Source organism: Calonectris borealis, chromosome 14 (genome assembly GCF_964195595.1).
Source record: "Calonectris borealis chromosome 14, bCalBor7.hap1.2, whole genome shotgun sequence".
Lineage (NCBI taxonomy): Eukaryota > Metazoa > Chordata > Aves > Procellariiformes > Procellariidae > Calonectris > Calonectris borealis.
In genome coordinates, this window is record NC_134325.1 from 4,081,630 (window position 1) to 4,103,671 (window position 22,042).

The 22,042-nt window shown below is 44.0% G+C and overlaps 2 protein-coding genes and 1 long non-coding RNA gene across 6 annotated transcripts in view; 2 read left to right on the top strand and 1 right to left on the bottom strand.

Annotated features, from left to right (window-relative positions):
• The first annotated feature begins 1,995 nt into the window (after positions 1-1,995).
• Positions 1,996-4,722, top strand: LOC142088084 (uncharacterized). Its single transcript, XR_012675714.1, has 3 exons — positions 1,996-2,780; positions 3,353-3,455; positions 3,662-4,722. It is a non-coding gene; the product is annotated as an uncharacterized LOC142088084 (long non-coding RNA).
• A 1,824-nt stretch (positions 4,723-6,546) lies between these two features.
• On the top strand, positions 6,547-11,422 carry TSSC4 (tumor suppressing subtransferable candidate 4). Of its 4 annotated transcripts, none has more exons than XM_075163019.1 (4): positions 6,547-6,778; positions 7,170-7,292; positions 8,166-8,301; positions 9,309-11,422. In XM_075163019.1, the coding sequence occupies exon 4, from the start codon at positions 9,397-9,399 to the stop codon at positions 10,432-10,434; it is 1,038 nt and encodes a 345-aa protein (XP_075019120.1). In that variant the 5' UTR covers positions 6,547-6,778; positions 7,170-7,292; positions 8,166-8,301; positions 9,309-9,396; the 3' UTR covers positions 10,435-11,422. The 4 variants fall into 4 exon arrangements, with proteins under 4 accessions (XP_075019120.1, XP_075019119.1, XP_075019118.1 ...); XM_075163018.1 differs by having other exon boundaries at positions 8,166-8,238; XM_075163017.1 differs by lacking the exon at positions 8,166-8,301 and having other exon boundaries at positions 6,548-6,778.
• Positions 11,423-13,804: 2,382 nt separating this feature from the next.
• Positions 13,805-22,042, bottom strand: part of TRPM5 (transient receptor potential cation channel subfamily M member 5) — a 39,712-nt gene continuing 31,474 nt past the window's right edge. The window contains exons 19-24 of the mRNA XM_075163021.1: positions 20,531-20,699; positions 19,688-19,866; positions 18,216-18,348; positions 16,071-16,143; positions 14,977-15,067; positions 13,805-13,905 (exon numbers count right to left, since the gene is read on the bottom strand). Of these exons, the coding sequence (XP_075019122.1) occupies positions 13,805-13,905; positions 14,977-15,067; positions 16,071-16,143; positions 18,216-18,348; positions 19,688-19,866; positions 20,531-20,699 (746 nt within the window). The remainder of the gene's footprint in view (positions 13,906-14,976; positions 15,068-16,070; positions 16,144-18,215; positions 18,349-19,687; positions 19,867-20,530; positions 20,700-22,042) is intronic.

The following is a 22,042-nucleotide window of genomic DNA, read 5'->3' on the forward strand; positions in this document are numbered from 1 at the left end:
GGTGGCAGTACCGCGCACACTCAAGGGGCCGCTCCTAAAACGACCGAAAATGGCCCAAAATGCCCTCTGCTGCCATCCGGCCGGGGACTGGTCTGATTTTTGTGGGTGGTCTGGTAATGCCACCGTTGCTGCCACCGCCTGCCCCTCCACACCATCAGGGGAAAGCCTGGCTGCGAGCGAGGGGGGAGGCCAAGTGCTGTGATCCCACAACTGCCTGCCTTTCTCTGCCCTGTCTTGCACTTCCCACTGCGTTTGAAGCAGGATGTCCCGCGGCGCTGCCAGCCGTCGCCCATGCCGGTACGGAGAGGGAGGGAGTGCCGGGCGAGGGAAAGCCATGTTCAGCTGCCGCAAAGAAAGGCAAGCCCTGCTCCCGGCGGCTGTGCCCGTGCTACGAGATCATGCCCATCTGTTGTTCTTTCACTTGTTTACCTGAATGTTAATGGAGTCGGACATAATGACTTCTGGAAAGAAAAAAAAAAAAAAGTGATATTTAAAAACAATAAAAAAAAAAAGAAACAAAGCAAACCCCCTTGTTAGTGGATTTTTAACGATGCGTTGTCAGATCTTGTTTCTTTCCATTGCGTACAGATTTCTGCCACGTCTTCCAAGGGAACAGGCTTGTCTCGTTCTTGTATTCAAGCAAAATTCGGACTGCAGGGAATGCAGTCCTTAGCTGACCCTCTAGGTGGTTTCCCATGAATGTGATGCTCTTTGCTTTGTGCCTTAAAACACTTGGATTGTGGTGCTTGTTGTTGTTCCAGATGGGGATAAAATGATTTCTGCCTCTGGAGCAAGGATTAAGCTGATGTGAGTCAGTGTCAGACTCAGGCTGGTGTTCCACAGGGGGAGAAACGATAGTGGAAACTAACTGGCAAAGCAGAGTGCGTATTTGGCATCCAGGGCGTGTGCCTCGGGACCTCAGCCTGGAAGCATAGCTGGGATCTTAAACCCTCCCTGGCTACATGCAGTCCCCTCGCTTGCACCCTGGTCTGAGTATTAACGCTGGGGTGCTCGAGACAGATGAGTTGTAGGTGACGCTGCAGCTGAGATGCTGGGAGAGGACTGGGCAGACCAGGCCCCTTTAAGGTGCTGTTAAGTGAAGATATGGGTTATTCTTGGAAGACGGCAGTCCTGCTGTGTAGGAGCATGTGAGGCCACACGGATAAACCACTGTGAGGGGAAGGGGTGGGTGGAACGCTTGCAGCCCGCTTGTTCTCATATTGCACCGACAACCCTGGCTTACGCTTCTCTTAAACATTTTTCTCCAGAGGTCTGAAGGACTTGGAAAGTCACAGGAGACCTTACTGTGGACTTCTGATTCCCAGGAATATGACTCTGGGATCTTTTTTTTGTGAAACAAGGATTTTCACAAAATAAAAATACAAGTGTGAATTTTTCTAAGCTAGACCAAGTCGGGATTTTTTCCAGTGGAATTCTCCCCCCCCCCCCAAGTGTTTTTAAAGAAAAAACCCTCTAGCCTGTTTCTACCGAGAAGTTTTGGAGATATTTTTTGCTTTGGCAAGCTCTATGTCCTAAGTCTCTTCTGGGCTGTTTGTGTTGTAAGTAGCAATGTGCCTAATCGTTTCCTACTAAGACAGCTGCGACTAACATGTATAAATTGCTTATGTCCATTCCCTAATAAGAGGTTGTCTAAGCTCTAACCAAGATTTGCAATATTCCCACAGGAGGGAAAAAACCCAGCCAGCTCTCCCATGCAAGAGCTGTTTATGGCAGAGGTTTCTGTAGAGGAAAGCACCCTCGCTGCTGGATCCTGGCCGCAACCCCCCCTCTGCCTGCCAGCTCCACTTGCCAGGCTCAGTGATGAAGGATGTGTTAGATAGTGGCTGTGCCCACATTCCTGCTCCGAACCGCCGTTTCCTTTGCTGGGCATGGCAGCGTGGCCCTTCCAGTTAGGGGAGAGGAGGGAGTTTCAGCTCCAGGGCAAGCTGCTGACAACAGAGGAGACTGTTCTGAAAAAAAAAGGTGAATATTTCAACAACCTCATTTACTGGCAGGGCCGTGGTAGGGCTGGGAAGCTGTGGCTGCGCCAGAGTGGAAATACAGCCCCCAGTGAGGGAACATCTGCTATCGGTGGGTGCCGAAGGGGAGAGGGAAACAATTAACTACCTGACCAGCTCTTGATTAAGTGATAAAGACACAAGCTAGAAACCCCAAATCCCATACGTACCACGCCGTGCAGCTGAACTAGAGGCACAGCGTTAATCTCTGTATTTTTGTCTGACCGCTCCTCTCGGTTTCAGCCTGGGGAGCGTCAGATCACCTTGCACGGGGCATAACCCGAGCAGGAGGGCACAGAAGCCCTGTTCCGGCACGAGCTCTTCAGCCAACCTCTGGCAGCTTGTCTGACACAGGCGGCCTGATGCTTTCACTTCAGAGCCCAGGGACCTGGAGCAAACACAAAACACCTCCCAGCCGCTAAAACTGCTGCATAACTGAAACCCATGTTGTTTTCACGTACATTAGAGGGTACGTAAACTTTGCAGCCAGGCATGCCAGCGTGGACCGCCTGGCGTTTTGCACTGGGTTTGGATGACCCAGCTCAAGTGCCAGTGGTTGCAAGTAACATTTCTAATTAGAGTTTAATCACACCTTTTCCTTTAAAAGAAAAAAAAAAAAAAAAAGGTGTTTCTTGGCCCTGCTTTGCTAGGGCATTCCCTCATGTTAGGACACAGCTTTGCTGAGTACCGAAGAGGTGTTGGTGTTAGGCCGGGCTTGACAGCGCGCACAGAACACCCTGCCTGCCGGCTGCGAGTAAACTGGTAAGATTTCCTCCGGCAAGGGTTAGTGGTGTTAAATGTAAAGACCTGTGTTGGCTATAAAGTTGTGTTGGTTAATGAAGCTCCTACAGGTCATGTTCTAACAAGAGGTCTGGGGAGTTTCAGGGTTTTGTGGTTTTTGGTTTTTTTCTTAATGCCTTAACTTCAAGGCCCTCAGCTGGTTCCAACGACCTCTTTCAGCCCTTTGCTGCTGCTGTTACTATCAGGCACACTGGGGCCAATGATAGGAAAGAAAAAAAAAGAAGGAAGAATTAGGAGAACGGTTTTTTCAGTACAAATATCCTGTAGCTAAATCGAAATGAACAGCGACCCCCTACTGTTTTTGTTTCTTTTAAAAATTTCAAATAATTGCAGAGAGTATTAATTTTGCTCTTAAATGACTTCAGTTCCCTCCCATACATGCAGTGTCTCTAACAGAAAAGAGGTTGCGGGTTCTCCCTGCACGTCCTCTCCAGGCCGGCAATAACACTGTTATTGTGAAGAATCAAGTTGATAAAGACCTTCATAGCCTTGCGTGCATTAAAACTCGCTCCACAGGAGCTAATTTTATGTAGTTACCTCAGGGGGAAAAAGCACCAACATGGGTAAACAGCACTGGAATAAATCAAACCTGCTTGCAGGGGAGCCGGAACCGAATGAAAGTGCAAAGTAAAACAGGTAAGCAAAGCTCGGTGTAGAAGAGAGGCGGAAACTCACCCCACGGGGGATTTCAAGGCCATTTGCAGGCTTTCCTTCCTGCAAATGGGAGAGGGCAACTCGAGTTATTTCCTTCAGCCTGTACCCGTTCTGGCTTGGTGCGACTGCCTTCTCCCAGCAGAGAAGGATGCAGTGGTCACTACTGTGCTTTTGCCTTTTGCCTGCAGGAAAATAATCCCTTCCCTCCCCGCCTCCCCTCAGGAGCTCCAGCATCAGCTGCGTGTGGCCATACCAGACTAACTTCCACACTCCTTCCAGACACAGGAGATGGTGAAAATGCATCCCATCACTTTGTCTGGCTTGCAGGATCTGGGCGGCTGCTAGGGAATCACCTGCCGCTTTCCTATAGCCGCGAGGAGAGGGGCCAGCGGTCCCTGCCAGGCACCTACCCCAGGCTCTGAGCGCAGGAGCAGCAGGAGCCTGCCAGTGAGCAACGGAAACAGTTACCGGATGGGGGCCAAACGACAGATTTATTTGCAAGAGAGGAGCACCAGGCGCCCAGTAACAGGGCTGAGACTGCTATGCATTTGCACACACCGCCCCCGCGCGCGGGGACGCGCTGGCTTTCCGCAGACGCGTGGGGCCATCTCTGCGAAGGAGCCGGCCCCTCGGAGCCCACGCACTGGATGCGGCCCGCTCGCTTGGATGATGTCCCGCGCTGCAGCTCGGATCCGCCTTCCAGCCCCCCACCCCTCTTCAAGCCACCTTAGTTCACGCCGGCGAGGGGAAAACGCTTTACCATCTGTTCATCTTCAGAGTCTGACTCATTATTTTTATTTCAGCTGTCGCCAAGCAATAGCGAAAATCCCAACACACCAGCATATCCACCGCTGCAAACTGTCTTGTCGTCAGCCACCAGAGAAAAAGCAGCTCATCCCCCGTTCTCCGCAGTGTGCAATACTAAGTCTTCTGCAAAAAGACAGGAAGGAGAAAAAGGGTACAGCCAGCCTCTGAAGGTGACCTTGGCCATCAACATACATGGTATCCAGGCAAAAAACAAGAACTTGTAGCCTCTGGAAATGGAGGGATGGGGCTTGTCTCTGAACGCATCCACATCCACAGGCGATGGAGATGGTGTAGCCCTCTTCTGCCCCTCTGAGCCCCTAATCTATCGTTAAAACCAGGGTTCAAAACAAAAGAGCACCATCGTTTGCACCAGTCCGTGGCGTACCCTGCTTGTCTCCAGCCTTACAAAAACAGAGCATGCTTACTGCTTACACACGTTCTTGCCCGGTCCTTAGTACCCTCGGAGGCTCACGCCAGGTGTGTCCCCAGCACCCTAGATGGTGTTGCACAGCACTGGTAGCCTTCACCCGTGGTTTACTCTTGGCTCCCTTTGCCTGTTTACTACCCTCCTCCTACCCATCCCCGCTCGCCTACCAGAGGACTCACCTTTTCCCCTCTGCCCCACTCCAGCTGGGAACCCATTTGAATGCCTGAATACATGTAGACATTAAACAAATAGGATCACCAAACAGGGAAACACCTCTAGAGCTGTTGTTTTAAAACTACAGCACGACTCCAGACAAACAGAAGACGTTTTGCGCTAACCTCCTCATTGCTGCCAAATGTCTTCCAAACGCAGCCCCCGTCTCATAAATTACCGTAGTTAGCAACACTCCAGCAGGCAAAAGGATATATTTAAAAACTGACAATGCAGATGAAGTGGCTGCAGTTTATATTACGGGTGACTCACAGTGAGGCCCAGCTTGAAGGGATCCGGTGAAGTCTCCCGGGCTGCGGGTGCAGCCTCGCCTCTAGCACACCCATCGGCAAAGCCACCGCTGATGCAGCAGGGCTGGGATGCCATGGGGGGAAATTAAAGTGCCACTAATATCAGACAAAGTGGGGCTACATGGTGATTTCTTCTTCTGTTGCAAAACAATGACACGGATGAGCTTTGCTTATACTCAAGGCCTACAGCAAATCCCTCATCGCAGGTGATCTGAAGAGGTAAAGGTGCGACCTTTAGAGGCTCAGGCCCTTTGCAGGCATTAATTTAACAATGAAGCCCCAGGGCCAGGCAAGGCAGTAAGAGCCTGAGCCTGGGGAAAGAAAGGGTGGAGATGAGCCCTGCAAACTGCTGGTGCAGCCCACCGGCACAGCAAACCTTGCCTTTTCTTTTCCTTACGTAGGGTAAACAAGCTAAATATTGAAGCCACTTGGGAAATACATTTCCACTGAAATTTTAAAATTTTTGCTGAAAGAAGGGGGAAAAAAAACCCATCACACATCTTTGGCCAACACTAATAAAACATTTTCAGACAGAATTCCACTTCTCGGCGTGCACACAAAAAATGTTCTGGGACAGAAAATGGAAACTTTTTTTTTTGGATGGATAGTGGTTTTATGCCCCAAGTGACTTGGGGTTTTCTGGTTAGAAAATAAATACATACAAAATAAAAAAAAAAAAAAAGAACAAAAAAACCCCACACACTTCCTCTGAAGTTTTCATTGTGGCCAAACCCTGCTTTTCTGATGAGAAAAAAAGCTCTGCTTGACATGGTTTTTCCCAGACTGTTTATGGAGGCGGCGCCGTGCCCGCCCCGCCGGCCCCCTCACGGCGCCGGGCAGCCCCAGGGGTGGCCGTCGTGCCCCAGCCACCGCGGCGGCGGAGCCAGCGCTGCCATTCCCAGCCGCCAGCACCACAGGCTCTCCGGGGTACACGAGTGAGCCCCAAACCCGCCCCTGCGCAGGCGGCAGCGCCGGCACCTCGCATCTCCTCACAGGCTGCAAAATGGCGGGCGGCGCGGTGCGCCCTGGGAGCTGTAGTCCCTCCGTCGCCGCGGAGGGGAGAGCTCAGCCGCGTCTTGCGGCAGGCCCGGGATATTTTCCCCACGCCCCGGCTCGCAAAATGTCCCCCGCCGCGGGAAAGGCGGGCGACTACAACTCCCAGGACGCAAAGGAGAGAGGCGGGAGCGGAGAGGGGCAGATGCCGCCCGCTTCCCGCCCCTTCCGCGCCGCTTTGCCTGCTGGGAGTTGTAGTCTCGCCGCTGCGCGCTGCAGCCCCGTGGCGGCTGGTAGGGACTCAGTGTCCCAGCGCGCCCCGCGCGGGGGCCGTCGCCGCGGCCGTAGGCGGGCGGGAGAGGCGGGAAAGGCGGGCGGCGGCTGTGAGGAGGTGTTGGGCCCGTGCTGTGGCGGGGTACGGGGCGCTTTCTCCCCCCTTCCCCGCCGGTTCGCGCCGTGTGCCCGGAGGTGGCGGTGGGCTGGCGGCCTCCGTGCACGGCGCTGAGCGGGAGCGGGCGGCGGCGGGCTCCAGGTGCCCCTGTGTCGTGAGGAGAAAGGTGTGGGGCCTAGAGGAGGGTGGCAGCCCCCTGGGGGTGCCGAGGCCTGCGGGGGCGGGAGGTGGAGGTGTTTGTATCCCGGCCCGGGGAAGGGAGCTGGGCCCTGGGCGGACAAGCAGGACGGCTGAGGCTGTGGGCTGCACCCGAGAGGTTGGGCAAGGCCGTGGACTCTGTCGTTTCCCTCTCCCCGGGGTGGGGTGCCCACTGGAGGGGTGAGCCGGGGCCTGCTGGCCTCTTTCTTGGCCTAGCAGCCTCTGTGGGCACCGTCCCGAAGGACTGCGCTGTGGTTGGCAGGGGATTGCCGGCAGGCTTTGCTGCAGTGCTGTCTCTGCAATGAGAGCGGCCTCTTGGCCATGGTTTGGAGTGACTGGGGTCTCTGTTTTCCTCACAGGCTGCAGGAGGACGCCCAGACTTTGAGTAAGACCAGGATGGAAGAGTCTAATGGGGACCTTCCCATCCAGAGAGACACCATCCTACCCGAGTTGTGCTGTGGTCACGTCACCGTAACAAACCTGTAAGTCTGTCTGGTGTGCTGTAAGGGTCAGTACGTTTGGCTACTAATGCTGTTAAGGCAAAAACATCTCCTTAGGAGGAAAAGTTTTCCTTTCTGTGTAACTGCCCTCAGACAAGAGATACCCTGATTCACGGCCTGTGAACACTTGTACTGCCATCTGAAAACAATTGTTTTAGTAGTCAGTTACTGCGCTTCAATGTCTCTTTTGGGTTTCAGTCATTACTTTCATGTGTTATAAAACTAAAGCAGGAGGAGTATGATTTTCAGATGATTATTTCCCATTTAGGGGTTACACGGAGGGCAGTGTTTTCAAAAGCAGTCATCAGATCCCTTTTGTCAAAGACAGCCAGACTTTACGTGGAACACAGCACTCGGTCTGTTGAATTCTTCAGAAGTTTCTCCATGTTTTAATGCCTCTTGAAAATCTGGCCCTAACTGTGAATGTGACCTTTCTTTGAAAATACAACTCTGTGGTATCCATGGTCTCTTTTTTGCAGTGTTTAGTACTTGCAATGCATAACTATTACTTTTATATTTTCTTATCTGCATTTAATACTGTCCATTTAGTAATGGTTTACTGCACATGCAGATTACAGTGTTATTTTTTTAAAACCTCTCATCTGTTCTACAGAATAAGGTTGGCAATGTGAATGTGGAGACTGAGTAAATATAGTGATGCCTGCCTCATGAGGCTGTGTGTTGTTCTTTTGCCAAAAATCTAGGAATATCTGCAGACTTTTATACCAGCATGAGTTTGTGTCAGATTTAGAACTCAGTTCTGTAGCTTTGGATGATTCAGGGGGAAGGCATTATTTTTAAAACTCATTTTAAAAATACATTTCCAGTATCATGATGGAAATGTTTGTTTTCTAGGGTGGAAGTGCTGAGATCTTTGGTGGTTTTAACTGACCCTCAGGAGGGGAAGCTGACTCAGTCTCAAGAGAAAGTGAGTGACTAACAGACTTTCCATGTCTGTTTACTGCATCATTTCAGAAGAACCTATAATTAGGTAGTTGAGCTTATTCTAATAATATATTAGAACCGTTTCTGTAATTCACGTTTTTGTGAGCTGAACTGAGGAGCGTGTTTGCCAACTCTCTTTCTGATTGCCCGGCAAGCAGTAGTGTGATCATCAACCACCTCAGTTCTGCAGGGTTCCCTTCAAGCAGGTGGCAGAGTGAATCAGGCATTCCAGCCGCTGCTGGAAGTCAGGCTTCAGATCACACTGTCTTTTACTGACTGAAGGGCCAGCTCTTGCAGACCCTCGGTTGCACCCTCCCCTTGTCTCCACGCACAAGCATGGCATGTGCGATTAGTTTTCTTAATCCAGTGGGATTGATTTCTTGAGCTGGCTCGTTTTGTGATCCCAGGATCTAGTAATGACATGAGTGCTTAAAGCCAAGGAAGGAGTGGAGCTTGTACTTTATATTACTTTAAAGCAATCCTGAAATTGCAGCCCTGATATTTTTGTGGCTTCTCTGCCACTGACCTCGGTCAGTGATAGTCTCCTTTACAATAGGCGGAACGCGATGATTATTGGGACAGGAGGTAAAGCAGCTAATGTAGTAAAGGGTCGTAATGGCCAAAAGAAAGTGTGGGAGATTAGGATGTGGTTTTGTGCATTTATACAGTATGATAAATGCAGGGTGTAATTTGGAGAGGTCATTGTTTTTCTCTTGGAAGGTATGTAAGACAGTTACGGGATATTCAGATTTGCTTAAAAAATTCATGCTCATCTTCTAGTACTTGGACCTGCTGTAACCTTTAATGAAATTTGGTGTGCAACACTATTTTTAATTACTTCATATTCTTGTATTGAGTCTTGTGTAAGTCTTTAATTTTAATGTGCATTCATTCCTGACATAATGTTTTTATTTTGAGCAAAATTGCTTAGGAATCCCTGAAGTACAGCTGCCAGTGATATTGCAGTAATAATTATTTTGCACAGGACAGAATGATAGTCTCATACTTGGTTCTCATTTCACAGTTGAATTTTTATGCTCCTTTGTATTCTAGGCACTAAACTCGCTGGGCATTTGGAAAATCGTATTTGCAGCTGTTCCTGGGCCTATGTCAAAGATGTCAGTGGAGTGACAGCTCGAAGATGGGAGATCAGGATGCAGGTGAACCCTTTCTGGGGATAGTGGCTGGTGGTGCCACAGACTACGAAGGAGCTCTGCCCTCAGACACGGTGTCACTCAGCGATTCTGATTCCGATGATTTGGGATTAGCGGATGAAGCGGAAGTTGATACAATATCTCCTGAGGAGCCATCTGTAGATGATGGGGATTACAGATCAGGGGAGACCCCCGACGCTTCAAACAGCAGTCGCAGATCTCCTGTCCAGCCATTCCATCTGAGGGGCATGAGTTCTACATTCTCTCTCCGTAGCCAGAGCATTTTTGATTGCCTGGAAGAGGCAGCCAAGTTGTCTGTGCCCTCGATGCCTGAAGATAATGTTGTTGATGGGAGGTTTAAGCGTCCATTGCCTCCAACCACAGTTTCAGGTAACATGGTTCCAGAAAGCCTGGGAAAGCAAGCCAAGCCAGCGCAGGCTCCCAAAACCTCTCCTGCAGTGCCTGACTATGTGGCATACCCAGAGCGCTGGACCAAATACAGCCTAGATGGAGTTTCAGAGTCTAGTGACAAGACTAACAGGGCAGCGGCCATGGAATTTCTAGAGGGTTTGAAGAAAAGAGGGCAGGAACAAAGCTCAGCTACTCAAGATAGCTACACCCCATACTTCAACCAGGATCCTTCCAGCTGTGGAGCTGGGAGGATTGTCTTCACCAGACCAGCAAAAAGGGGTGCTGATGGACTGGAAAAGAAAACATCAGCAGGGGAGGATGATAAGAAACACATGAAAATAGATCTGAAAGGAAAATCTCTTAAGAAGACTGATGACTTGAGGGAGGAGGATAAGATAGAGCTGGGGCACCTAGATAGTGGAAGTGGAAAGGCAACAGAGGAGGAGGAGTGCATGATGGTGGGGGACCTGGATACAGAAGGTATTAGTGCAAGGTTTAGTGGCGCAGGTGAAGAGCCATCAGTGGAAACTGTTGGATTCCATTGCAGTAAGAAGAAGAATAGGAAAAATTTCCGACCTAAAGCAGATGATGAAGGGGAGGAGGAAGAGTCCTGAAGGATGGAGCACATTGGAGACATCCAAGGACTTGTATTGTCTTTGGATATGTTTGGTTTTTTCTCTGACTTTTTCTTCTGATCTGGAAACCATATGATAGCTTTATGTCTAACGGTTTGCAACGTAGCCACCAAGAACATTTTAGATTGTTAGAAATTAAGCTACCTAAAATACACTCCAGACTTTTTGTTCATGAGAAGTCTGTGGACAGCGGATAGTTGTACCCTAGCAGGAGAGAATAAGGTGTGCTTTGTTTGCTTGAGCAGCTCCCTGGGGCTTGCTCTGGAGCTGAAGTAGCCAAAGAGAAGGGTATGTTAGCGAAAAGGCTGCAAGGCTCCCTACTGACTGCCAAATTTAGAGCTGTTCCCAAATCCTGTAGAATCCTGGAACAAAGATGATGAGCTCATTATGTAGAGATTTTTAAACAATCAAAATAAAACCTAGTCTTCCACTAGATGTAATTTCTCCTGGCCCTGTCCTAGGGAGGAAAACCTTTTTTTTTTTTTTTTTTAAATACATCCTTCTCTCATTGCCATTGAGAGTGAAAGCACAATGGTGCCCAGTCATGAGTTTGGAGGGCCCAGGTGGGAACTGGCAAAACCAGTATTTTTTTAAGGTTGGCTTAATATTTACCTTATTTAGTGTTACACGATAAAGATTTTAAAAAACAGAATGTTTCCTGTGGAGAGGTACAACCCTGGATACAGCCTGGTGAAGATGTGCTCGGGATGGCTTCAGCAAAGGCTCAGCACGTTGGGTGTAGGTCAGAATTCACAACAGCTTCAGTTGTGAAGTTGGGCAGCAGCTTTTCCTCTTACTGGTGTGATAGGATGTGATGATTCCTGGCCTGCATATTTGTATGTCCTTTCCAGGTGGCACGGCTTCCCCATTGATTCTGTGTGTGAATTTGGTGGGAATGAGGTATTTATACTAGAACTGGATACTTTTTTGTTCTTTGGGATTCAATAAACTTTCAGTTGTAGCTTGATTTCTTCATCTTTCTGAACCATGCTAATTCATGCAGCTATAGGAGTTCTAACACATACTCAGTTTATTTGAGAATTGTCTTGAAAATATTCTAGAATGTTACTCTAAGCTTACCATCTTGTAACTTCTCCCTCAAGTCTTATATTTTAGATTCTAAAATTCACGTTTTTAACATTTTCAATCATTTTACAATATATAGAGATAATCACCTCATACAATGAATCACATTGTAACGAATGTCAAATATAGTAGTTTTTCACACAGAATGTTAATAAATTTTATAAATAAGGTTGAAAGATTAAATTCTTTGAAAGGTTATATGACTGGAAACTCAAATTAGTTCGGGTCCGTTTGGACTGACATTTTTTTGCCAGTATTCTAAATTAACCAACCCCAATGTTAGTATTTATAACCGTGTAGTGAAAGACTACTTCTTTAGAATTTGTGATCTTTCTTGCTAGACTGTGCTTGCTCAAATTCTGAAGGACATTTCAGGAGGTTACTTCTCTTTAGGGGTGTCAGCATCTTGTCAATAATTGACTGGTAGGCCCAAATCATTTGGGTCTTTGTGTTTGAACAGATGCATCATTTGGCAGCAGAAGCAGAAAACAATGTAAAATTAATAATATTGCTCCGTCTTTTGAAATTCACCTTTTAATTTTAAAAGCAGAATGTATTTTCTCATGAGTATATGGTTTGATGCACATTAATTAATGGGTTATTGCTAAATACATCAGTTGTTCCAGTGCGTGTGAGTGGGGCATAACAACAATTCCAAATGGATAGATTTTGGATTCCAGTGGATAATTAATGTGCTGATCACATCCATTTCAGAATGGAATCTGCTGCCAAGAGCAGGGCATGCTGGTTGTAAGATACGCATTATTTCCTACCAAAAAATGTAGCTCAGTACAAACTTAGGTTTTACAACTTCTGCTTGCCCAGGGTGGAGAACAGGTAGGACAGTACTGAAATTCCGTCACTGTTAATGGGGTCACTGAGGTCTGGGGCACAGCTGAATAAACTGGACAAATGCCTATTTGATGAAGACATCATAACAAGATTAATATCTATTAATAAAAGACTCATGTCGGAAAGGTAGTTTTATTAGATCTGAGATTTTTTTTTTCAGCCTCTGGTAACAGAGAAAGCTTTTGCGCAACCTACATTTGTGTTGCATAGAAGCAGTGGTATATGCATGGCATGAGGATATTCAGTTCAGTTGAAGCTTATCAATGTAAGAAAGACCACAACCCAATACTTCCCCCTTCTGATGCTGTTTATATTATTCCAAAGAAATTTCCCTTTAAAGTACGGTAGTAATATTGATTTTATTGGTGTATCTTTTCATACAAAATTCTAATAAAGCCAGCTAGCTTTTGTATGCTAAAAACGCACATGCCAGTTTAAGTAATGAAAAAAAAATTACAAACAGTCCGAATTCCTAGTTTGTAGGAAGACTCTTGCTACACATTCTTGCTTTAAAGTCTCAAAGAGATTTTTCCCCCCCGCCCCGACCTTTGAGAGAGAAAATGAAATCAGAAAACCGCTTAGGAGTGGATGCAGTGTTCACGTGGTGTGATACGTAAAGGCAAAGTCTCCGTTAGCAGCAGCAAGCTGACAGCAGCTATCATCTGGCATTGAAACAACAAAGCAAGCAGCAGAGGCTGGGGTCTGCGGGAGGGTCACCTGCTTTGTGTTTGGAAAGTGACCGCAAGCCACCGCACGCTTGAGGACCGCGCGATGAGATTCCAGTTTCTGGGGATGAGTGAGGAGCCCTCAATAAGGAATGCCAACAGAGGAATACCTCACGGAAGGCAGCGTGGGAAGAGAAGATGGTGAGTGCAATTGTTTAAGGGTTGTAAGAACTCCAGGACCTGTATGGATTGTAATAGTTCAGTATCCCGGGCTCTTTCCTGTGGAAACTATTTCTTGGTTTCCTTTCTAAGCAAATCAGAAATCTGAGCTTGCTTTCTTGGCCAAGGAAGTGGCTTGTTTTTTAGGGCGTAAATGAAGTCAGCCTTCCAAAGGGAGACTCCCTTGAACAGAGAAATGTGGAAATTAGCAATGATGACGATGGATTGAGGGTGTGGTATTTGGAGAACAGAAGGCAGGTCATGTTTAGAAAATAAGGTGGTAGAATCATCCTGGAGGAGAAAGTTTTTAGTGCGATTTGTGGAATGGAGTTTTGGAGAAAGGACCAAGCGATACAGGAGCAGGAGGGAAAAATGCCCGAGAAATTGAAGGAGGAAGTGTCAGACATTGACAGTGTTTGGCATAAAAGCTTTGAGAGCTGGGCCTTAGGCCTTCATGAGATTAGGATTTTACTTCTACAGTAGTTCAGTAGGACAAAAGGTTTAATCTGAAGAAATGAGAATAAAATTTAATTATCAATGTATGTGGTGTCAGGCTCGGACTGATCTGCGCGCTCTTCTCTTTCACTTCTTTCTGGCAAAGGCACTTCTGTGTTGGTATTCATCACACCTAATAGGATTGTAAAAGCCATGTGCTTGTTTAAAAGCCTTAGGACAAGGGAGCACATAATAGTAATTGCTTAAGAAACTTTAAAATGTTGAAAATAATCCACAATAAAAAGATACTGTAGATTCTATTACTTTGCATTTGCTCAGTAAACGATAAAAACAGGTTTCTTCTTTACTTTTCAGCTATGTAAGTTTCTGATTTTCATGCAGTTACAGTATTAAAATGTCTGGGGAACATGCTACAGGATGTTTTTTCTTACTGGAATGTTGATTATGAACCAATTTACATGTGTGTTTTATAAGCTTCTAACAGAATTAAGTCAAGTTTGAGGTTAGTTCAAGTCTGAGTGACTTGAGGTCTTGTCATGTCAGGGCTTTGCTGAGTTTCCAGCTACTTCTTTTTCCCATGTAGTACACATATGTTCAGTTTATGGTTTTTGGAGGACTTTTTGTGTAATAGATAGTAATAGGTAGATATTGAAAGAGATCATTAAGAAGAATATCCAAAATCCTTATTGTGTTGGATATCCTGCAGTGGCTGAGAAATAGTCTGTTTCTGTCTCTAACGTTTTAAACTCCAAACAGTGGAGCCCTAGGACATGGGACAAGATTCTGAACTGGCAGAAACAGTTGCAGCTCTGAAGGCAAATGAGCTGTATTGATTAAAACAAAGAAGGAGCCTTACTCAATTTTTCTTTTTAATGATTACTGATATCCGTGTTAAATGTTTGGTAATACTTTGGTAGTACTATCTCACAGACTCAAGAAACCCCTAAGACAATCCTCTCAAGAAACCCTGTGGCAAATAGATACTTATTTACATGATTTAAGTTGGGTGAGACCATTGTAACTCACACTAAGTGACAGTCCTTTCCCCAAAGCTTCTAAATATATTTTGCAAAATGTAACTTTTCATTCTAAAGTATGAATATTCTGTTCCTTGTTTATATTCCCATTACCTCTAGGTACCTCCTTATATGGTTCTTTTCCAATCTTTTTTTTCCTTGCATTTTTTAAACTAAATTGTTCAGCTGTATTAATTAGCTTTTCCGTGATTGTTTTCAATACTTACGTGTATAATTTGGAGCTGGTTGGTTGCACAAGAGGTTGGTTTTGGTTAAAACCTCTGCCATTGAGGAGATAACAGCTGTACAGTAGCAAATCTACAAAATAGGTAGTGATTTCTACATCAGCTAATTTTTGTACTACTTTATCCATTCTGAAACTTGCAAGAAAGATAATCTAGGCAGCAGGCTGAAGCAGCATCAGCGATACCACTTTTTTTTTTTTTTAAAAGAAATATTTGAGGAAGACTTGTGTTAAATACCTTCCCTTTTTTGTGAGTATATTGCATTATCTCAAGCTGGCACAAACTTCTTAGAGCATTTCTTGTGTGTTCCTGTTGGACCTGTATTTGGTGTCAGCATTGTTCATTGAATAGCGTGACTTTTCAGGAAGCCATAAAATGGATAAGAAAGGGGAGGGAAACTGCAATGGGAGTATTAAGATAAGGAGCTTTCAGGGAGGCCAAAATCACACTGGAGAGTTCTAAGGACAAAGAAAACAATAACAGTTGTGCTATGTAGCATGTGGTAATGCTGAGCATTTTCAGACTGTTTAAAATAATGTTTGTTTATATTTCAAGGGTTTGTCATCAAAAGCTCCAGATAGGGTTTCCTTCTATTATTTGTGTTTCACATTTGTGTGTTAGGCATTAACCAGATACCAACATCTCAAAGGCATCTAAGAAAATTAGAAAAACTGATGTCCAGGAAGATTAGTCTAGGTCAGATCAGACAAAATACAGGTATTTTCAAAGTTGACAGTTTTAAAGAAAGAAAAGGTCAGAAGAAGGAAGAGAATGGAGGGGGGAAGATGAAGCGTTTGATTACAGAAGCATCCTTAACGGAGGAAATAAACACTTCTCAAGTAGACTAGCAAAGAGGGCAAGAAATGCTGTATTCCCCTTTCCACCGGAGGTCAGACATGTTTCTTTACATATGTATATCCCCAGAAAGAAAACAATAAGGAAAGTGAAACCATAATACAGATCCATTTCTCCTTCTCTTTATCCCTAGATAGGGTCTGCCAAACCACCATTACATGAGAGAAACATGGTGAAATCCTAAAGCTGACCTAAATGCCTATAAAACTATAGGCACTTACCTGGGCTTCCATAACTTTAAACCGCTTTTCTTGTTCTTTCAATCCACTAAAATATTTAGACAAATTATCCACCCTGTGGAAACAAAGCAGACACGCTGAGCAAAAAGGAAAGGCCTCAGAAGAAATCCTAAACCACAAAACCCATGTCACTTAACTAGAGCCATGGCCCCTCGCTGGCAAGTTCTGTGCTGCTGAGACAACCCAGAGCCCCCTAAAGTTTTGTCCTTTTGAGGTGTTCCTGCAAGTATTTATTGAACAGAGCAGCATTTCTGGAATACTCTCATGCACCTGTTGCCCAGGGACTCATAAGCTCACACAGATTACAGCAGCTTCTGGTGAGGGCCACTTAGCCCCAGCTGCTGTGGAAATCAAGGAGAGCAGAAAGGAGCCTTAGGTCCAGCTCTGTCTCTCCAGCCACTTACGTCCCACCTGCACCAAATGTAAACTGACCCTGGTGTGAGAACTGAGGCCACAATATTTTCCATCAACATGGGGGAGATGAGCCACTTAAAATTTATACGAGGTTTCATTTTTGGAAACTGGCTTGACATTCAAATCCCTTTTTCCATACAGTCCAAAGGGACTGTGTAGAGAACTTCCGTATAGTGCCTCCAAATCATTGTATTGTCCACATGCTTTCTGCATCCTTCATCTCTTCTCCCATCACCTGATTCCCCATAGGCTCCTCAAATCCCTCTCCGCTTTGTCCTAACTACTGTTTCAAAGTTTTCCTCTAACAGGTTACATTACATTCAGGTCTCTGTGAAAATGCTGCTGCTGGATGGGTCTAATGCATTTTGGGATTGGTTCAATGCAAAGTTCAAAGAATCACTTTCTGAGGGTTTCATAAGATTTCAAATACACACTGCTTCCTCCTAAGAGCAAAGATAAAAAGCTACGGTTTTAGCAGTGCTCATCTGAACCTTTTCCATTCTCCTTCTGGCTCTGCTATCCCTGAAATACTGTGAAGCCAAACTGATTCTTACTTTTTCCCTCCAAGCAGTAACTTCATCTACAATGTACCACCTTTAAAGCTTTCTATCTGTAAAGCTAGAAAGGATATAATTATGCCCTTTGGAAGCAATTACACACATATTTATTGCTTGATCTCAACAATTGAGCTCTCATTCCTAGGGTTTGTCAGTGATCTGCTTATGAGAATAAAGTTTAAACCAACATAATAATTCTAAATTATTATGAATTGAGAGTCTACGTAGATTAGAGGGAGAAGAGTATTTTCCAAACACATACTCAAGTACACTGTTCTGGTCTCCAGCTATTCTATGAGTTAGACAGGTTGAGGTTTGTTTTGAAAGACAGCACAGAAAGAAAACAGACAGCACAAGAACATTTCCATGGAACTTTCTTACTATAACTTTCACACCCATTGTCCTCTATTTGAAGTCAGTTTTATCATAAGAAGAAACAGCTGAAACAGGTGTTAAAAGCTTCTTTAAAGAAAGCTTTGCTGTCCGCATTTCAGTATTGCCTTAGATGTTTCTGTTTTCCCTGCATATAACTACTTTGTGTCTCACTTAAAGGAGTAAACCTCTGAATAATAATTTAGGACTTTTTCTTTAGAATACTAAACCAATTTAAGTGATATTCCTAGTGGGGAGATATTTTAGAGAAGTATTTAAATGGAGACTCAGTTAATTAAATACAATTTTAGAGCCAATATAATTAATTTCTTGTGAAAAACTGTAGTCTCGTGCCATAGAGCTGTAAATAGTTGTTCTTTTGCATCTGTGGGCTGGGGGTAATTCAAGGTATCTTAAACTTCCATTCAAAAGTCTAAGCCATTCAAAAGTCTATGTTGTATTCCTACAGGGGATGGAGGTACGTGCCCTGCAGTATAGCAAAGGAACTATTCTTCCACCATTTCTTCATGGATATGATTTTCATTGAGCTTGACTGCAGATTTGGCTGGAGTTTAACGGTGTGTAACTGTACATACTTCAAGAGTGCCAAAAACTCTTCTAACATTGTAGTGATGCTGGCTTCTCACATTTTTTCATGGACTGCATATTTCCTAACTGCATTCTAGTTGGACTCTTCATGTAATTTTTACAAGCACCTGAATGTTTATCTCATTCAAAGCTGAAGACTTGCTAGGTACACTTATTGTGGGTCACAAGAACATACTTATTAGATGTGGCCTTCAGCCTTTCTTCATTGCTTTCTTTCCTTTGTTGTTCAAGGTTTACGAGATAATTTTCTTTTTGCACCAGCTCCCATGTTAGGATTTTTTGATCTAGGCCAACTGGAAGATCTCTTTCTGTGGACAAAAAAAATAAGAATTCTATTTTACTCCCTTTTCTCTTATACTAGTAATGGAACATTGCTATGCTAAAGAAAAATGAACTCTTGCCATTGCAGGCCCTTTGCCATTGCAGGAGTGTCATGTTATGAAAATGCAGTGTAAAATAAGTATTTGCTAATTTTTTTTCTTGTGGTGGAAGGCAATAGACCTTCTTACAGTTGGATAGGATTCCTGAGTTTTCTAAAGAACAGCATGGACCAATTTCTGTGGTTCCATTTAAACTCATTTACAACCTTACTGGACTTCTGACATATTTTAGCCCCGAAGTATTTAATGAGTACAGCTTTATGTTCAGATGCACTTTATCATCTAAGCTTCTTTATTAGGACAATTATAAATAGGAATGACAAACTGTGAATGAATCTCTCCACCTTGAAGTATAAAGCCTGTTGTTGCTGTCAAGTGTCCCAGCCAACAACAGACCTCAATTTCACAGACATATTTTGAAGGTAACATACAGTTTTGATTTTCCTAAAGATTGGTAAAAGGGCACACTTGCTGCATGCTCCAAACACTGCTGAATCTATAACCTGAGCAGTCAGGTACTTGCTTTCTTAGGGGGGAAAAAAGAAATTTTTTTTTTTTTTAAAGAATCTTCAGCAGTCTGCTTTCATAGCCAGGAGTGTGTCTGAAAGGGAGCTTAGTCAAAGGGCTCTGAATTGGTTCAGTCTGACAACAGTTCTGCTCCAAAGCCTATTATCATCCTGCGCGTGAGGAGTAAATGGGCTTATTATCAGACACTATTAAACTAGATGGGCCAAGTTTGCCATCACTATAGAAAACCCCCACATGCCTTCTGTAATTAGCTGAACTTCACCTGCCTTTTGAATTATAACTTTTAAGGGACCACCATTTTTCTCTAAGCGTGCTCATTTTCTCTCCATGTCTCTGTATTGGGAAATTCCACTGATCCTAGTAGATTTTTAGACTTGGTATATGTTTTTAGGGTTGTCTGTACTTAATAATTACTAAAATTCAGGAGCAAATTAAATAACTATTCATTAAAGCTATCCATTGTTATCTCTTCAGAAATCAAATCCCTTTAACCAATTTTATGTCGACATCTTTGTTGTAATAAATATGGTGCATAAAGAAATGTATTGTGGGAAACTGTTTATAGTAGAGGATACATTATAAGCCTTAATTTTTCATTTGTACTCTCCTGGCACTCTTTGTTAAACATAAATTGTGATTGTTGGCTTAAGGAAATATTAATTGCTCTTCTGTTTTGCCTGTGCAGCATGTCCTAGGAGAGTGTAAGGGTCTCCAGTTGCTCGGTTTGTTAACAACTCACCTAGATGTTCTTTTTTATGTTCCATTTTGTTGAAGATTCTTCCAAGAACCAGAGTTATGTGGTTAATAATGATAAATGGTGGTGCTAAGGCAGGCCGGCCATGATATTCAACAATCAGGTTGTAGCGCTGAATTTTCCAGAAGATGTCTGCATTGCCCTGAACAACTTGAAAAGTGTAACTGTAATTGGGGGGAAAAAAAAGTACATAACTGTTTTTACCACAACAAGCTAAAGCTTATTATTACAAAATTTAGTCCTACATTTACTTTAAAAAAGGAACAGAAAGCTCAGCAAGTAATTTAATCTAAAGTTTGTGCAAATTCTTAGATATTAAAATAATTGCGGTTGCAGTCTTCAAATGTTAAAAAATACATTAGGGTTTTTTTAAAAAGAAAGGTAATTCCACTTCACTCAGGCAAGATCATCAAACATGCCACGTCAGTTCTTCAACCAAATGAATCATTATTAGCCATGTTGACATCAAGCATTTCCCCTATGTGCAGATTATCTACTGTTAAGTCTGCCAAGTTTACAGCTGCTTTGCACCTGCAGACTTGTGCTGCAGCACAGCCAGGGATCCAGACCCTTCTATGCATGTTTAATTGAATTTTTAGCAGTAAAAGAGGCTTCTTTTCTTCTTGTCTTTAATGTGGCTAGACTAAGTATGATGAGAACTTAAGAACCGTATGATCACTGAAGTCTGCCTATCAATCCCCAAATAATATTAATTAGGAAAATTACTACTGTATTCCAAAATGAATAGCCAACAGCAATGTAGTAAATGTGGGCCTTCAGTTAACCCTTTGCAGCCTCTGTCTTGATACTTACTGAAATTGCTCCTACCTGAACATAGCAATCAGAAGATTCATAAGGAGAACATTTGTGACTAGTAGGAAGATGACCAACAGAAGTATGACAAGCCAGTTGGCATAGCTATTAGGACATGATGGCGAGTTCTCCTGCAGAATCTGCAGTGGATTAAATGTACAGTTCCTGGGATACATTCGTGATGCTGCAAAGGAAGATAGAGAAATAATAGTGTTGACAAATCCTACTGTCATGTCTACTTCTTAGAGTGGAGACAAAAGCTTTGCATTTTGGTGAGCAAAATCTCCGACGTTCAACAAAGAATGGCAAGAATTACAAATAGTTCCCGAGGTCTGAAATAATGCATTTCATAGCTATTTCAATGCAAATAAAAACTGAATTAATATCTCTAAACATGCCTTTTTTTAAGCACTAGTGACATGGATGGATGCGTATATTTAGTACCTTTACTGTTAAGATACAAATCAAGGACAATGATGATACTGTTATTAAAATGAGATTTAATCTTGGCTGCATATAAACAGCAGCATAATTTTGTTCTGAATATTTTACAACCATTAAAAGTTTAAACCCAGTATTGTGGTAGTATTTTTATACTGCCCTTGTTGACTACTAGCAGGACCGTAAATAAGAGACTCTTAACCCTAAAAGGACAGTTCTTTGACTGCTTGAGCTACTGAGCTAATTCTACTGAGCAGTTGGAAGATCATTTATGTGAACTAATATCCAATGTCTTTAATTTTGTAAAAATGTAATCATGTCGTGTACATGAAGAGACATTGCTTTAATGTGCAAGAAGTTCGCAACTCTAGGACTATGCAGACCTCCAAACTTGGCTGCTCATTCAGTGGCAAGACGGCTGTCACAGCTGGCTTTTGAGTAATGTTCAGCAAAGGGGAGTTGCATTGACAAGGCTGTAACTGGCTTTTTAGTAACATTCAGCAAAGGGGGGTTGTATTGTATCCTTTTTAGACTGGTTTTGAGTTCCCAAGTCAAACCACCTTTGAGTATTTAGCAGTTGTGTTCCCCCACATACTTGTGTCTTTGCAATCCTCATGCTGGTACGCGTGTTAGAGGAGAAAACTCAGTAAAAGCTGGGAATGAGGTTCCTCATTCTAAATTTAAACTACTTTGTACATCTGAGCCTGCAGTCGAGGTTAGCAAGAATGGTTCTACTGCATCAGACTAGAGGTCTAGCCCTGTCTCCAGCTATGAATTAATTCCACAAATTTAGAGTAACATAATGATATTTACTTTTTTGTTCTCCATTTTTTCGCTAATAATTCTTTTCCCCACTGCCATGGATAACCCCATGATCATATTCCTTAGAGCACACAGTTAGATCAAAGCCCACCACAGCTGGGACTGCTTTCACCGAGTGCATTACCTTATATTTATCTACACTGAATTTCATTTGATGATTTAGCACTTATGAGGGTCCTCTGCAACTCTTAGGTGTCAGCTTTAGTCTTTACTACCCAGTAATGTAGTTTCGTCAGCAAATTTTGTCCCCCTCATTACCCATCT